At 38.1% G+C, this 17,918-nt stretch overlaps 1 protein-coding gene across 1 annotated transcript; it reads left to right on the top strand.

Annotated features, from left to right (window-relative positions):
• The first annotated feature begins 1,036 nt into the window (after window positions 1-1,036).
• Window positions 1,037-16,551, top strand: zgc:114200 (uncharacterized protein LOC559336 homolog). Its single transcript, XM_037547452.1, has 7 exons — window positions 1,037-1,615; window positions 3,103-3,273; window positions 4,863-4,936; window positions 5,922-6,044; window positions 6,666-6,793; window positions 9,264-9,387; window positions 10,108-16,551. The coding sequence occupies exons 1-7, from the start codon at window positions 1,503-1,505 to the stop codon at window positions 10,134-10,136; spliced, it is 762 nt and encodes a 253-aa protein (XP_037403349.1). The 5' UTR covers window positions 1,037-1,502; the 3' UTR covers window positions 10,137-16,551.
• Window positions 16,552-17,918: the final 1,367 nt, after the last annotated feature.

The raw sequence follows: 17,918 nt of genomic DNA, 5'->3' as shown, positions 1-17,918 counted from the left end.
ATAGTAATTCTAAAATATTAATCAGTGGTGGACAGGATCTAAGTAAATGGAAGTCGTTACTGTACTTAAGTAATTTTTTGTGTATCTGTAATTTACTGAAGTTTTTCCATTTTGGGTGACTTTTCATTTTCACGCCACTACATTTCAAAGTCAAATATTTTACTTTTTACTCCACTAATTTTGCAAAATCTGTTGTTCCTTATGTGTGGATAAAAATGTAACGTTAAACTGAAAGAAACGCAAAGCAAGAACACCAATCAGGGCACAGCGGTCACTTTGTTCTGAGCTTGTTTTGACCTGTTGGACATACCAACCCAGTGCAAGCACCCGGTTCAACAAGGTGAAGAACTAACCTAACTTTGCATAAATAGACCACAGTATAGAAATATGTACCCGTATGCAGTTGTGACTGACGTGTCTGTTTTCTGAATTTATACAAACACTTTCATTTTATAGTAAATTAGTTTTTGCTAGTTTGTGTTTATGAACAGAGACCTGCAGATGCACTATAGTAAAGGAAACTCATTTGTGAACCTCTGTTTAAAATAAGTTTTTGTTAAATTTAAACTTGTTTAAATTTAGAGCAGGTCTTGTTACAAAAATGATAACAGGACATTAGTCATAATTAATTTTTGAGTACATTCAAAGGAAAATACTTTTGTACTTTTCTCAAGTGGAGGTCTAAAGGGAGGAACTTCTACTTTTACTGGAGTAATATTTTACCTTGGGTATCTCTACTTTACCTCAAGAACATAGTTTGTGTACTTCATCCACCACTGATATTAATATAAAAACTCCTATTTTCACCTATAGCGTTCCAATACTACAATTATATAGTTACGTATAACACCCGTGTAGCACCATAGCTATAGCTGTAAGTTCTGTATGGGAATTCTTTGAATTTTTTATCGTTTACTACATACTAAATGAAGATTTGGAACGTGCAGCCTACTATCCGTGATTTCTGTAGTGCCCTATCTAGGGAGCAGGGCGTACACTAGACAAATGGGACGAGACTAGTGCAGCTGGCGCCGTACACCCGGAAACACAAGCGTATGGTTTGAAACAAACAAAAGCCCCATGCTTTGGTACCGAGGAAAAAGGGGGGAACAGAAGCCTGAGGTTGGACGATGTTAGACACGAAACCGCGGAGTGAAACGGGGTTTTAGCTGTTTCGATATTAAATCAACTGAAAAACATCAACGGTCGCTGGGGCTCGCGCGGTTGTTAGGGCTGTTAGTTAGCTAAGGTGTTGCTGAGCTTTAGCGCTAACAGTAAGTTAGCCGGCGAAAACACATTTCTAGCATGTTGTGAGGTTTTTATTTGCGTTTTGTGGTATGTTTAACAACCCTCAAGTGTAGGGCGCTAGCTTGTCTTTGTATGGTGACCAACTGCTCGAAACTATTGTGTGTTTTAGCGGTTAAACCCCCCAGTCTCGCCCAGCTGGGTGTAGCTGCTCCCCAGCTAACGTCTCTGAAGGTTTGTGCTGAAGTTTTCTCAGCATGACCGCTGCCGTGTTCTTCGGCTGCGCTTTCATAGCGTTTGGCCCTGCGTTCGCCCTCTTCATCTTCACCATCGCCAGAGACCCACTGAGAGTCATCATCTTCATCGCAGGGTGAGCATCTGATTGTGCAAATAACATAACTAACTACTAACGTTAGATCCTCAACAAAGCTGAATTCAGCTTCTTGTTCGAGTTTTCTCGTTCCACCTTAAATTGTGCTGCAGCTGAGGTGCCAGAATCCAACTGCAGCACCGTTTCAGGTGGAACGGGAAAACTCGACCAGGAAGCCACATTCAGCCTCCAAGATCCTCAGGTGGCAGCATTCTTAACCACAGCTGTTCGCTACTGCTGCTTGTAGTAGTGGCTGCGGCTGACTCCATGGTGTTGTGACCACAGTCACCATCAGTTGTTCAATTACTCATAATCACATACTTCTCAATGTATAATTAATCACAAAACAACAACTGCCTGCAAAACCGCACACTAGCAGGTAAAATGTACACTGGAGGAACATTTATTTTTGTAGTAGGTGGTTTTGGACGAAGCTAAGTGCTTCCCTGTCTTACCTGGCACCCTTGAATCTGTGCACCACAACAAGGTTCCTGTTGGTGGTTGTTATTGTCAAAGTTGTGACAGGCATTTTCCATTTTTGACCAAGACGCCAGCAGATCTCAGTGGTGCACTTTTAAAGGCAGGATTTATTGGAGAGTCTTACAACAGTAAAGACAAAACGTAACCCAGTCAAATTTGATTTAGTACAGATTTTCCCGGTCCTGATCCTGACGTCCCTGTTCTGCGCTTTATAAATGTGTCCTTATTCTAACACCATTTTAACGAGGGGTGCACTGATATGGAAATTGTGGGCTCTAGAATCTTGGAATTCTGCTATATACTTTCCATGCATATATCTGCTGATATTCAAATGTTAACGACTTCATAAAATGTAGGAACTGGGACTAAGGCTGACTAAGTTAGCTTTATGGAAAAATATTACATTTCTTTCTATAAGATTACAAATACAATACAATTCAACAGAATTCAGACATTTTAGCACAGTTGCCCACCATCTCCTAAATGTTCTGCTTTTCTGGAGTGCAGTTAACAAATAACATGCGCTTTCAAATATTGGCTTGTAATATTACTAATATCTAAACATCTGTCCAATTTTTGTGTTTTATTTATTTTAAAGCAGTTAACCCAAACCGTGCATCCCAATATTGTTGTAATATAGTGCATCCCTAAATTTTAACCTCATCAAGAGCTTGGTAATAAGAAGTTCATTCAAGTGCCAAACAAGAAAAACACTAAGGAAAGAAAAACACAAGGAGCACTGATTTATTCTAAGAGGAAGGAAGTGGTTTAATGAATTGAAGGTCTTTTTTTTTTGATGAATTGAATCAATTGAAGGTCTTTTTTAAAACATGTTTGTGCTTGATCTTACAAATCAAACCTGTGCACCACACTATTAATTTTACTACAGAAATTTTCATTTTGCATCCTGTTGATATGAAACCCAAGTAGATCTACTGATTGTTTTACTTTGTTTTTAAAGATGATAAATGATGTATTGATTGTGTGTGTGTGTGTGTGTGTTTCAGTGCTTTTTTCTGGCTCCTGTCCCTCTTGCTGTCCTCTCTGGTATGGTTCATTGCTATGAAGGCTAGCAATGCAGAGGATACTAAGGTGCAGAAGGGCTTGCTCATATTTGGGGTCATGTTCTCAGTCCTCATTCAGGAAGTGTTCAGATTTGCCTACTACAGACTGCTGAGGTAAAAGCTTATTTCAGCAATACATGCATACACATACATTACTGAATAAGCGCCAACCTAGACTTCTTCGGTCTTAGAGGAAACAGTTTAGTGTTCCCTCGGTATGACTTACGTGATACACCTTATTGCCTAATGATCAAGGTGACCCTGAGGTGGATCAGATACCTTTAAGCATGCAGAACTTGACAGGCCATGTACTGGTCCAACATTCCCCAACAAACGTTAACATGCTAATGTTGATTGTTGGCTTTATAAAAATGTTATAGAATAAAAACTGGCAAACCAAACAAACCAGTGTGAATGAGGGAGAACATTTTAGATGTGTATGTGATGGAACATTCTAGAAGAGAATGTTCTACTACATTCATCCCATTTCTAGATTGGGATGAATGTAGTAGAACATTGTAGGACAGTGTGATTTGAAGGAGAGCGATCTAGTGAACAGGGGGAAGATCATGGAGCTGAGGGGTCTAATGTTTCATCAAAGGGCTGATGTGGCTGCAAGTTTTCATTCTCATCAAGCAGAAGCACCCTCGATCAGTTGTTTGAAGATAGAGGCCAAGTGGAATCAGGTGTGTTCCTGGTTGGTTGGAATGAAAACCTGCACCCATGCTGCTCCTTTGCTGATAATCCTGCTGTTCTCGAGACTCCCAGCAAGCAAACATTAGTTTTGGATGGTGTCATATACCTGTATTTGCTTGCTGGGAGACTTCTGTTTTAGAGTCTCCCAGCAAGAAAATACAGGTATGGCGCACACAATCCAAGCGTTCTGGTCTGTTGGAGAACGCTGGGGAATGTTGGAACACTGGGTAAGTGTGTCATGGCCATAAGATGTTCATTGTTGATTGATGGGAAATTGATATAGAATGAACACTCTAAGATGTGCTCTAGTCTCGTATTATCATTATGCATGCTTTCTCATGGATAAAGTGACTGCTGGTAGTTTTCGTTTATGAACAACTGAGCATGAGGTGATGAGCAGGATAGTGATCAGGGAGTTACGATCGTGTCAAAGGTTGTTAACATGGAAATGCTTAGGCTGGCACTCTGGGTAAATTGACCATTATCACAGATGACACTGGATAAGACAGTTAGCTTAATTGTACATAGCTATCAGGCATTTTAGATATGTTAGGTGAAATACAGTATGTTATCCACACACTGTCGGTTTCAGAGTAAATTAATGTAGTACAATTTTTAAAAATCCGCATTTGCTTTCTCTTCTGTTCCCAAGTTCATGCTGTGGACTATGTCTGTTAGAACACCTAGTTCTCTTTGTTATAAAACCTTTAGCAGAATGGATCAGAGCAGACTTGTAGCTTAGCACTTCAGGATTTGGAAAATAATTATGGGTTGCTTGTGGAGGTGAGTTGGAAGGAGTCTGTATGTGAGCTTAGCTCATGAAATACTATAAAACTGAGGTGGAAAGCACGTTAATGTCAACAGCACTTTCAGCAGAAATGAATCTTTCCACCAAATAGCGCTGTGGCCTTGCAGGGCCTCCCCTGAGGGGGAAAGTAGCGAATGAAATGAAGAGTGAATAGAGTTTGTATTGAGATTCACTGTTTGTATCTCTCTTGCGTCATTAGAAAGGCTAATGAAGGCTTGGCAGCCATTAGCGATGAAGAAACATCTCCCATTTCTGTCCGGCAAATGGCTTATGGTAAGAGGTGCTGTTTTGACAAATTTTTCAGACTTGCTGCAATTACTTATCACATATTGCGAAAGATGGGATCAATTAGGAATAATTTTCTTTTCCTAGTTAAAGACAGTAGTTACAGTTCGATAAAACTAATATTAGATGCATTTAGACAATTGGATGACCAGATAATGTGATTTAAAAAAAAAAAAAAAATTTATCTGTAGCCAAGAGATGGCTGCTTTTGTATAAATGGGCCTGCATGCTGCAACCTGTTGGGTTTTTTCTAAGGCTGCTTCACACACAATTCATCCGCATCACTCAAGCCACGCGGAGGAATTGTCTTGCTTTTGATTTCAGTGTCTGTGTTAACAGGTTATGGTATTGTTTACACAGGCTACACGAGCAAAGTGGTGGTGCGTCCCAAACGTGTTCCAGAAATGTTGTTACAGCTGGACGTTAAGCCTAATGCCTAATTTTGCGCTACAAACAAAAATACAGTGAAATAAACTATGAATACCAATTTAAAAGGAACAAGAAAAAAATAATAAGTCTCAAATTATACTGTTTATAGCCCTTATCAAGCGAAATACTAGATAAACATTTTACAGTAGATCTACAGCCTTGCCCAATTACAGGTCAAAAATCGGCAGTAGTATACAAATGTCATTGGCTCATTTAAAGATGATCTTTTTCAACAGTTTTCAGTATAAGCTTGCTGTTCTGCTGCAAATACTATGTGTATGAATAGCAATTGCGTGCAAGCTACAGCAGTGGTTTTGCTGCATCACAGCAAATGACATGCAGATCTAGTATGTCTGAAACAGCCCTAACTCAATTCAGTCTGCAGGTCAAAAAATTTAGCTTTTTTTAAAATTAATAAGAGACGGCAAACTGTGGTTTTTCTGAAATGAAGTGTTTTCACTGATAAGGTAACCTTTTTTTTTTCTTTTCTTTAAATAAACTTTCACTGTTGAAATGTTGCTGAGTATGTGTTTTATCACTGCAGTGGCTGGTCTTGGCTTTGGTATAATAAGTGGAGCTTTCTCCATGATCAACATCCTGTCCGACTCGCTGGGCCCCGGCACCGTGGGCATCTTTGGGGACTCTCAGTATTACTTCATTACATCAGGTAAGCCTACATGTTCACTCTTTCATTATAACTCTGTTTTGTTTATTTGAAGAAGTAGAATGGATTCATATGAATCAATTTATTATGGTCAAAAAGTATTAATAATAATTTTCCCATCCATTACAAATCCTACCTCATGCACTGGTTCCCTTTTCTCTCTTCTTCTTTCTTGTGTCTTTCTCCTTATATTTTCTTTTTTCTCTCTCTCCCTTTTTCTTTCTTCCTCATGCATGCTTTCTTTTTTGTTTTGTTTTTGTCCTCTTTTTTTTACCGCATGCTCCCTCTTGATTTTCCTTATTAAAGGAAAAATTTTCCTATTTGTCTCTCTCTTACTTTGACTTTTTTACTGATCTATTTTGTGTTTGTTTTTTTTCTCCTCTCGCTCTCTCTCTCGCTCGCTCTCTCTCTCGCTCTCTCTCTCGCTCTCTCTCTCGCTCTCTCTCTCGCTCGCTCTCTCTCTCTCTCGCTCTCTCTCTCTCGCTCTCTCTCTCGCTCTCTCTCTCGCTCGCTCGCTCGCTCGCTCTCTCTCTCTCGCTCGCTCTCTCGCGCTCTCTCTCTGTCTGTCTGTCTGTCTCTGCTGAGTTGTTGGTAGTAAACAGTACTGTACTTTCTGCTCTGCAGCTCTGATGACTCTGGCTATAACTCTGCTACACACCTTCTGGGGCGTGGTGTTCTTTGAGGGCTGTGAGAAGAGCCGCTGGTGGGTTATTGCTGTGGTTGTGTGTCTCCACTTGCTGGTCTCTGGTCTGGTAAGCAACTCAAACTGTCACATGACACTCAAACTTAATCCCTGTGCTGGTTTGATGAATGTTCTTCAATGGATGGCTGAAACATGTTGGTTTGAATGGCACTCTGTTAACCTCTCCCTCGTAGTTGAACTGAATGTTTGGCCAAAAACTAAAGAGTTGCGAAAGTAATGTAGTTAACTTAGTCTTGCCTATGTTATAATCAGTTAAGACTGAAAGCAGCAGATTTATAATCCAAATAAGCTATTGGGAATCTGTCCATTTATTCACTTTATTTTGATCAATCTTGTAGCAATTTTATGATGTAAATAACTTTTGGATTAATGCATTCACACTTGCTGAATGCTGCTGATATACCTATACCAAAAGGTAGTAGCATATCTGCATCAGTTAGTCTGCTAAATAGTTCTGTGTACAATCACTTTTGATGTAGCACTTTGATTCCTGTTATTAAAAAAAAAGCAGCTTATTTCTTTAACAAGGTAAAGTGACATATCAGGTAAGGCTTTAAGGTAAAGCTCCTTAATATAATGTTATTTTTGTGATTGAATAAAAATTATGAATAAAAAGTACTGGAAATGTATGGAACTGTCAGACAGTGCTTTTTGATTTTTATCTTTTTATTATGTGATAAAGTTACCTGATCACTGCCATGTACACTGTTGGGTTATTGTTGTCCTCTTTCAGCAGTTTATGTTAGCTCAGCAAAAAATAGTTAACTACATTTCCTGGCATATTTTTATTTAACCTATCCTTATTACAAACAACTGTTTATTCATTATAATTTATTAATATTTACAACCCCAATTCCAATGAAGTTGAGACGTTGTGTAAAACATAAATAAAAACAGAATCCAATGATTTGCAAATCCTTTTCAACCCATATTCAATTAAATACACTACAAGTGCAAAAAAAACATTCATTGGTCAGTTTGGAAGTAAAGAAAACTGCAATGGTCATAAAAATTCATTAGTCCATGCTTACTTTCTGATACTGTATAATACTGTTTCCTAAAAAATAAAGATGGACAAAAGTACACAAAGATGAAAGTAACCATTGCTTTACAGCTTATTTAACCTGTAGCATAAGTTGTTCATGGTGTGTCTTACTTATACATGTCCTGATAACATCTGAAGGAGTTGCATTTGAGGTCTAAACTAGCCATTTTATAGTTTGTTTCAGTGACATAAAGTGGCTGCAGAGCAGTGCAGGAAACTTTTCTGTGACCACTGGAGGGAGGCCCTGCTCAACTTTCACACTGCTAGCTTAGGGAACTGGGCTTCCTGCATTCAGCGCTGTCTGGTTGCCCAAATAAGTTGACTGGTGACTAGTTTTAAAGGTTCCGTCAGTTTGTCTTTTTCTCCTCTTCTAAATAGAGCTACAATACATGATGAACCAGTGGTTTCTTCTCGAGTTTCTATATGAGTGAGGTGGAGATCAATAGGAGACAGTAAAGCACACTCAAATGTTGGTTCAGACCAAGACAGAAGATGCCTGAAGATGTTTCTGACTGAAACATCAGTGTTCAAGAAAGCTGTACATTTGAATAGAATGAAAATGCGCTGGGTCTCAAGAGAACGGGCTCAGACAGCCACCTTTTTAATTAGTCAGTTTTTATTTATAAGGGCAGTTACTCAGTACCACCCGAAGGATTTCTGTGTAGACTTTTCTAACATTCCTTTGTATATATCCTCCATACTCTAGATTCCATCATGATTTGAGGGCCATCTATATAAATTGTCATATTTCTAGGATGCCAATAAAAAGATTTATTTTAAAAAATAATGATTAGAAATGGGTCTGTAAATCAGGCTCTGTTTTAACTGTAACTGAGACCAGCATGAGAATTAATTTAAAATATGCAGGGTGCAAGTGACTTAATGTTAATCACTGCAAAAAGTCAATTTTTTTTACATCAAGAAATTATGGAGGCCCCAAAAGTTTCAAAAGTTCACATGATCCCCTGCATACTGTTTATAACAGTCAGGTTGACTTGACCTCCTTTCCCCACTTGCTCCCATCCCAAATGTACACTTTGTTACATGGGAGGCAGCAGTAGCAAAAGAAAATGTTCTGTGAGGAATGTAAATATATGCTGCTGATGAGAAAGGAGTGGACAGGATCTGTTGATAAGAAAGGCAGCATGTAGTTATGAGAGGAGAATCTTTGACCTGCCAGAGCTACATAAGATTATGCCTCCCCATTCAGAGTAGAACAACCTTGTTAACGTCAACATCTAACCCTGTAGTATAGTCAATCAGTTGAGTTTCGGCAGATGATTTCTCAATTTAATTGAGAATTTAATCATTTGAGCACCTATAAATAAATTTTGAGCACCAATAATATTTAGCTGTCTACATATAGTGGAACTGTAATTTAACATATGAACCGAAACTCAGGTACTGTCATGATAATTATACTGTAAATGTAGATGTGACTGTCTTTTTATCTCTCTCTCTCTTTCTACATCAGTCTCTGTTAAATCCGCTGTATGAAGGCAGTCTGCCTCCTGTGTATGCTGTCACCGTATTGATGGCTGTGTGGGCGTTCTTCTCTTCAGGAGGCTCCCTGCACAACTTGTCACTGCTCTTTACCAGTAAGACCCTCTGAATTTTTTCAGTTTATTTCATCTTTATAGCACCTGTTTGTTTGTTTTTTTTGTTTGTTTGTTTGTTTGTTTATAGTCCAAATTTCAAGCAAATACATGTGATTGTGTCTTACACCATAAGGCAAGGTGTCTCTGCATTATTGGATAAGGTAGCTTTACATAACCAAGCCAAAAGAATTAAGTCTTTCTCCAGTGAGCTGTATTGCACCTCAGGTTGCATGTTCTGACGAGTTAAGTGTTATGAAAGGTTAGAATGGATCTTGTAGGTTGGCCAGTTGCCTCATTCTATCTTTTTCTTTAATTAATTTTACCATTAGATATTGTTATATTGAGCAAGGAAACATTCAACATGTGTAGTGGTTTGAAGTTTAAAATTAGCTAAAATTGTCATCAATCTGCTTAATATTGTTATCTGTAGAACTAAATCAAACATTAGAAGCAGTTACGTGGTATGTTCTTTACTGGTTGTACTAACATTGATGCATTCTCCTACCACCACTGTTTATTTTTACCATGCAAAGGCTGTGAATTACTCTGTCTCTGTTTTGATGCCGTTCGTCATGTAGTGTTGTAACATGCTCTGTTTTTGGTCCACCCCTGAGTTAAACTGACCTAGTTTTTTGTTGGTAAAGGTTTTGTATATTAGAGGCCAGCATATTGCTCCATGACCATGACCTTCAGTGTGCCATGCTCTCTTTCTGCCTGCAGGTAAGAGAAGCGAAGTGGAGTCCTCATAAGGCCATCAAGTCCTGGCTTCTCAGTGAGAGTGAGATGCAGGCAGTTTATTGAAAGGCTGCATTTGCTGCGTGGGGCGTCTGAAGCAGCAAGCCGAAGATCAAACACAGCAGCCGTCTCCACTGCAGACGGCCTGGGGTTCAACTCTGACCCCCAACAACATGACTGCCCTCACTTCAGCCTAACAGGTTCTAGGACTCTCGCATCATGCTCGTTGTAAAACGCTGTTAATAGCTTGGATACGATCACACACACACAAAAAACCCCCACATTTTTAATGAGTGAGCAGAGTGTCTGTCTCTTGCTTTGCTTCAGCTTCTCAGTCATTTCAGAGTATTTGAGTGTTCTTTTGTTACATCACTTAAAATTTTTTCTTTATTGAAAATCTAATGTAAATATTGAACTAAGCCTTAGCAAGGCATTTTTAATGGGATGTAGGACAGCCTGGGGTCAGACTGGTCCTGCTTTAAAGTCTGGCGTTCACACTTAATTCATAATTAAAGTGGACTTAATTATTTTTGAGGGCAGCTGGGTGAGCCAGCTCTATTTGGAAATGACCGATGCAATTTTGTAGCCTTTATGCATAAAGACTACTTATTAAACTGCCAATGACTTTGTAACTGATGGGTCTCCTGGCCAGTCTAAAACCTGATTGTTAAAGGTGAAGAATGATTGGTCCGTTATTAACAACTGCAATGAACATTCTTGGCTGAAACTAATTCAGGACATGCTCGGCCAAAAACAGGTATTTTGTTTGTTTTTAATTGGCATTAGCATAGTAATACATTTGAATGTACAGAATAATAAATAGAAATACTACAAGGTAAGGAAGAAAAAAACACCTTTATAGATAAAACTGAACCTCTTAATAGGACAAAACTAACAAAGAACAAAAGCGATTAAGAAATTTTATAAAATTAGCCTATTTCATTATGTGTGCCTAGGAGATCCAGCATCCTCAATAGCAGCAAAGAGTTGGTTATACAAGACAGTATAATTCCATTATTTTTTGTAGATTTACTTTGAGCTTTGGCTCTGTCGTTTGCATTTTGTCATTTCAAAATCTGTGTTTATGAATAGTGTTGGTATGGTAGAAGGAGCTTTTGCTTTATGTATTTGTTTGCTGTATTTTGCAAATTGAACAGGACGTTTTGTTTTCAAGAAGTATCAGACATGTACTGAAGAGGCTTTTAAGTGTTGTATCACTTCTTGATACTTGGCACGAACAACGATGTCAGATCACTTGTTTAATGTCCCCCCTAGTAATTGTCCACAAGGCTGACATTTTCACTGTTGATGTGCTGCTGATCAAACTGATTGAATATGTATGCACTGACCGGCACAGGAAAGCAAAGAAAACAAACAGCAGTTTTAATCAATATTTCTCACTTTTACTGACATTCAAGTAATTTATGTGTTTGATTGAGAGACTTCTTTGTAGAAGTATTTAATATTTTGGATTTTTTTTTTTTTGGCCAAAAATGGTTAAAAGTGGCTTTTTCAGTTTTCAGCCTTTTTGGCTGAAATATCGGTGCATCCCCCCTTATTAACAAACCAGAATGTAAGGTGGGAGCAAAGTGGCTGGACCAATTCAGTCTGACCCCAGCAGGTACCGAGACACTTCAGCTGCTAAAATGTCCCCTTAGTAACATACTATACATTGTAGTGACTGAGCGGTTCATCAAATACCATTTTACACATTTAATGGCCATTTAATGCATTGAGCAGAGAACTTGATGCATTTTCTCATCAAACATCAGACCACATGGTCAGCAATTCTGCTGTGTCATACTGTGGGACAAACATACACGTTGTGAATGATAAAAAAATTGTTCTGTCCTCAAAGACAGTCCACTGACAAATATTTTGAATCATCTAATTGTATATATGTATTATTCATAATTAACTGTAATTTTTTCATCCCCTCTCTGATTCCCTCAAAGGCATTTTATGTCTAGTTAACGGGCAGTGGCTGTCACTTTCATATACAAACCTTCTAAGTCTTTTTTTAGTTTTTTCTAATTTTGCAATTTAGTAATGCCAGCTGTGAATTTTCTGAACATTTCATGACAAATTGACCCCTAGAAACTGTACTGAATTAACGTCCTCATTGGTCAATTTGTCATCCATAAAATATTTCCTTTCATTTAAAGCAACCGTTTCAGAAATACAAGGTTTTCATTGACTGTGGCAAAATGTTCTTCTGTTATGAGAGTTTGATTAACATGCTCAAGTACATTTATGTGTGGATAACCGGTCAGTACAATAGCGGAGTACAGCTCCTCCCTAATGTAGCAGCTACCAGTAATCTTCTTTTGATGCTGTTCACCATTTCTACAATAACAGACTGTTGAGGGCTCCGTTTTCAAGATCAAACTGTTTTTTATTCACTATCTTGCGTGATTTAGGCGCAAACATTGTTGTAGACAACAAGCAATATCTGGATATCACAGCTCTTTCTAGTGATATCTCTTTGGTCGTACTGCTTCAAACATTGGTGCTGGCCCGTATCATTTCAGGAAAGACATTCTTTGGTTGTGTTTTCATTGCTGTGAAAGCTCTGTCATGCATGGAGCAGTGCTTTTTGCAGCCATCTGACCAACATGGTGATGCTTTGCTCTCTTTGTGATATCATTTGTTGAAAGCTGTTTAACTTTCCACTGATTTGAGTCACCTTGCAAAAAGTATACAAAGGTGGGCAGAGTAACCAAAATGCATACTCAAGTTAATGTCACTGAAAAATAATGATGTTAAATAAATAAAGTAAAAATAAAGGCATCTTTCCAAGAAAACAGAGTAAAATTACAGGTAAAATATCATGTCAAAAAATGACTGAAAACCTCAGTTCTTCAAGGTATTCGATATAATCTAGCATTTTTCAGCATAGGACTTGGTTTGATACAAGCTATTACCTCACAATTTGACACACTCTTTGTCTGAAATGAAATGTGACCAATGGCAAAGCAGTGCAGGTGCTGTCATCAGATTGAAAGTAAAATAAAAAACGCTCACTAAATTGGCATTTAATATACCTGAGTAAACACAGTGCACATGCTAATGGTAAGTACCAATCAATGAAAATGTTTACTTGAGTTTCTCCCCTCCTCTGCCAGTACGGTTGTGCTCCAAATCTTTCTCTTACAATTCCATTATTAGTTCTTTTCATGCCACATTTATTACTAAGCTGAAATTGTCTTCTTGTTCTCCAGCTTGTTTAAATATTTTGGTTCACCTTAAATAGTTGGAGCTGGACATAGTTTTGATAATTTCATCAAGTCTAGAATTGCTCATGTGCTAGAGGTTATATCCTGTAGGTTTCAGGGTTTACTGTAGGATACAGCAATAAATGCTGTCTACATGCATCATAACACAGCCAGAGGGAAGAACTCGCCTTCACAATGAGGTCAGAATGCCTTTTGCTTTAGTTGTAAATATTTATTCCAAAGTTGGGCTTTTTGACCCAAAAGGCTATTAATCATATATGCAGTACTGTGCAAAAGTTTTAAGCACCTGAGAAAATTGAGGAGCTCAGTGTGTCCAACATTTCCAAACCTCTTCTCACAGAATGCCCAGTATTACTTGGATGACACTTGAAGTTTGCTATAAGACCTGGACATAACTATGCCATAAACGTCATGCCCGATGTCATGTTGTCATGAGCTACAATCACAGATTATGATGTAACAGTGTCATGTAACCCTTACAGTTAATTGTGACTGATTGCAATAATATTTGATGTCATGATTGCGTACTAGAATACACTTAGCATGTGACGTAAGCATTCATGACATTATGGCATTATAGCTCCAAATAATAACTACGTTAATTTAAAAAAAAAAAAAGTTACTTAGTTACCAAAATGTAACTGCTGCGCCATTTAAGGTGGAACAGAATGGTTGAATGATAAGCCGGCAAATAAGAGGACTGCTTCAGCCTCATATGTGTATTAGGGTACTTCGATTCCGACATTGGTGATTAGTTACACCAGTCTTGTTTTGTCACAGCTGTGATGTATGTGGCTAACCATTGACGTACAACATCCTACAACCATACAGCCTTTGTCTCAGGACACACTGTGTGATTAATAATGAACAACCTGATGTTCCAGACTAGTCCAGGGCAGCTCCCTTTAGAGGCATGGCTGGACTTTTCTTTGTTATAGCTCTAATTAGAACATATCTTCTCCTTGGACATTGCACTGCCCTTAATAAACACTCACATTCAGTATGCACCAAGTTCTGGAGAAGGATGTTGTGTTGTATTTCATTTTATTCCCTGTTCTGTATCTATCTACTTATTTCAGTGCTATAGTAGACATGTTTGACCCTTTGTACCTCCTGAGTTCTTAACAGCTCATACTGATTTATGAGCAGTCTGCTAATGGAGATTTGGATAGCCGTGTTGTAGTGCAGCTGCCTAATGGACTCCTATCAGGCACACCCTCCTGCATACTCCTGCATCGAACATCTTTACATCCGGTGCTCACCTGGATTTCGGACATACAAAAGACAATGACTATGTAATGTTTTGATGCTGCTTTATAACATTTTAAAGAATATAATGTGCCAAACAGGGAAACATGACTCTCCATGTCACTGAGATGCTTTTAATTTGGGTTGTAATAAAACATGCCCTGTATTGATGATTTAGTAACGTCCCAATGAGTTTGATTGAGTGACGTTGTTGATGGTGATTCTCATAAATAGTCCATTTCATAAAACTGTATGGTTTTATATTCAGTTGATTACAGTGCTGGTACAGTCCTCATTTAAGCATCTGGTACTTGAGATCTCATTTATATAAATTCAGTTGGTGTATATCACACTTTTGAGTTGGGTTGTAATGATAGTCTGGATAGATACTGTGGTTCTGTTACAGTAAAAATAGTTATAATTGCAAATAATTAAAAATAAACATCACTTTTGCATGTTTTAATGCACAACTACTGTTTATTAACTGAATTTAACATTTTAGGACAACAAAGTGTGGCCTATGGTAATGTTATGGTACATTTTATTTTTTCCTGAATATCAAACTCAGCAAGTAAACAGAAGTTATGTGCTAAAATTAGCAGAAAAATGCCACCTTTCTCTTTGTTCTCTTTAGAGAATGTGAACTTTTTTTCACTTTTTTTCAGCATGTCATTTGACTGGGGATTTTGCATATGAAAATTTAGTTTAGTGCATTTGATACAATACAAAGTGAAAAAATAGAATGTGTCTTGTGTTCATATGTTTATGTGGGACCTGTCACAATTATTTCAATTCCCCTTAATTCACAAGTTGAAGTGCCTTTTGCTTTAGCTTTTTCCAATGGATATATCTTTCAGAATGGAGTGCTACCATTAGCAATAACAAATAGTGTTGCTCTGAAATGCAGCATATATAGTAAAGCACTTCTACTTTATATCTACACTCATTCTGTGTTTAATCAGCTTCACTTACCATATAAATGCACTTTGTAGTTCTACAATTACAGACTGTAGTCCACCACAGAGCAAGTAGGGTAGATCATTCTCATTGACACTGACGTGGTGGTGGTGTGTTAGCGCGTGTTGTTCTGGTACGAGTGGATCAGACACCGCCATGCTGCTGCTGCAATTTTTAAAGGCCGTGTCCACTCACTGTCTACTCTATTAGATACATCTGTTTTGCTGGTCCACCATGTAGATGTAAAGACAGCGAAAGTAGGTCATCTGTTGCTGCACAGTTTGTGTTGTGTGTCCATCCTCTAGTCCAGGGGTGTCCAATTTTATCCACAAAGGGCTGGTGTGGCTTCAGGTTTTCGTTCCAACACAACAGGAGATCACCTGATCAGCAGTTTGAAGACTGAGACCAAGTGGAATCAGGTGTGCTCCAGCTTGTTTTGAGTGAAAACCTGCAACCACATTGGCCCTCTGTGGATAAGATTGGACACCCCTGCTCTAGTCCTTCATGGGTGGTCACAGGATGCTGCCCACAGGACACTGTTGGCTGGAAACTTTTGGTTGTGGACTGTTTTCAGTCCAACAGTGACACTGAGGTGTTTAAAAACTCAAACGGCACTGATCCATTCTGTGAAGCAGAAACATCCACTACTATGACGGTGCTGAGAATGAACCACCGCCTAAATAATACCTGCTCTGTGGTGGTCCTGACCATTGAAGAGCAGGGTGAAAGGGGACTAACGAAGTATTCAGAAAAGCAAATGCACTACAGTCTGTAACTGAAGAACTAAAAAAGTGTGCCTATATGTTTGGTGGACCTGATAAAATGGACTGAGTGTAGATACAAGGAAGCAACACTAAGTTTAATAAATGATGGGCAGCAGTATGTTAATAACAGGACAAAAGAGTGAATAAATGTCAGAAACTAAAGTGTACAACTGATGCTTCACAACAGTATTTTGTAACTTGTGACATTAAAACAATTCAAATGATGTGTGCAGCCATCTATTTGTCTGTGAATGTTAATAACAGCCTTTATTATTATTTGGCCTTTATTTTATATAGAATTCTGCCTACGTCAGATAATTTCTTGGTTCCTCTTACTCATAGGGAGTTTTTCCTTGCCACCGTCACCATTGGCAATGCTCATGGGGTCTCGGACCCAGGGTTTTTTCTGTGAAGCTGCTAAATGACAGCACCTGTTGTAAAAAGTGCTATATAAATAAACTTTACAAATTTGTGCTATTTTTAAGATATTTTTAAGATTTAAGATAATGGATCTTCATTAAAGTGGAATTCCACAGATTTTTAAAGATCTCTACATAATTAAATTAAGTTGTAAGCAAAGTCAGCCTGGTGACCTGTCCAGGGTGTTTCCTGACTTGTGCCCAGTGACTGCTGGTATAAGCTCCAGTTCTCCCAGAAGGATAAACGACTTAGAAAATGTGTGTTTAAACGAAGTCAGAGTGGTATATATATACCACATGTTGATCTACTGGTGGTTTTGAATAGTAATAAAAAGACTACGTCATCACGTCTGGTTCCTGTCACCACCACTGTAAGGAAATCTGAGTCAGAGAGTTTCTCTGTAGAGCACAATTTCACATCAAACCACTCTGAAGACTTAATGTTTGAATTATGCAGAAATTCTGAAAAATGAGTGTGATTTACCTTTAACTGTCATAAATAGGTGAGTGTCATTAGAAAAATATGTGATGTAAATGATGAACAACTCATGGAAAATGTAACATGTCTGTGTTTAATGATAGGCTGAGGGTATGTGGCTGGTTGTTGGCAAAATAAGGGTGAGATGCTTATGAGCGGATGTGCTCTGATTGGTGGAAACAAAGTTGCTTGTCATCTTTTATGTTAAGCAGCAGTCAGTGCTCTTTTCTCAAAGACTTCATATATTGCTGGTAAAACTGAAGTGAGTTCAATCCAGAAATAACTGGTATTTGTCTGCTATGATTCACTCTTTCTTACATGCACACACTGGATCGTGTTTCACTGACCTCTCTCTGACCTTGACTATGAGCAAGAAGCAATGCAGTCAGCATTTCTACTTGGGTGATGTAGATACTTTTTTTTATCAATGGGATTTCACATTTTACCACACATTTATCTGCATCACTGTTGATTATATTAGTGATTCAGTAATCTACTAAAATGATTGAGAATTAATCAAGGAAGTTTTTTTAAAGAACATCATAAAATTGGGATTTACTATACATTAAAATTTTGTGTACAGCCTTTTAAAGACTACAGAACTGGTACTGTTACGTTTATTTGACATGTAGGGAATGTGATCTAAAGGCTTTTTTTGTTCAGTTTGTGTCACAAACTAGATTTTTGAAAGAAT

This window comes from Pygocentrus nattereri, chromosome 18 (assembly GCF_015220715.1).
Source record: "Pygocentrus nattereri isolate fPygNat1 chromosome 18, fPygNat1.pri, whole genome shotgun sequence".
In the NCBI taxonomy this organism is placed as follows: domain Eukaryota; kingdom Metazoa; phylum Chordata; class Actinopteri; order Characiformes; family Serrasalmidae; genus Pygocentrus; species Pygocentrus nattereri.
This window is presented reverse-complemented; position numbering and strand designations above follow the sequence as displayed.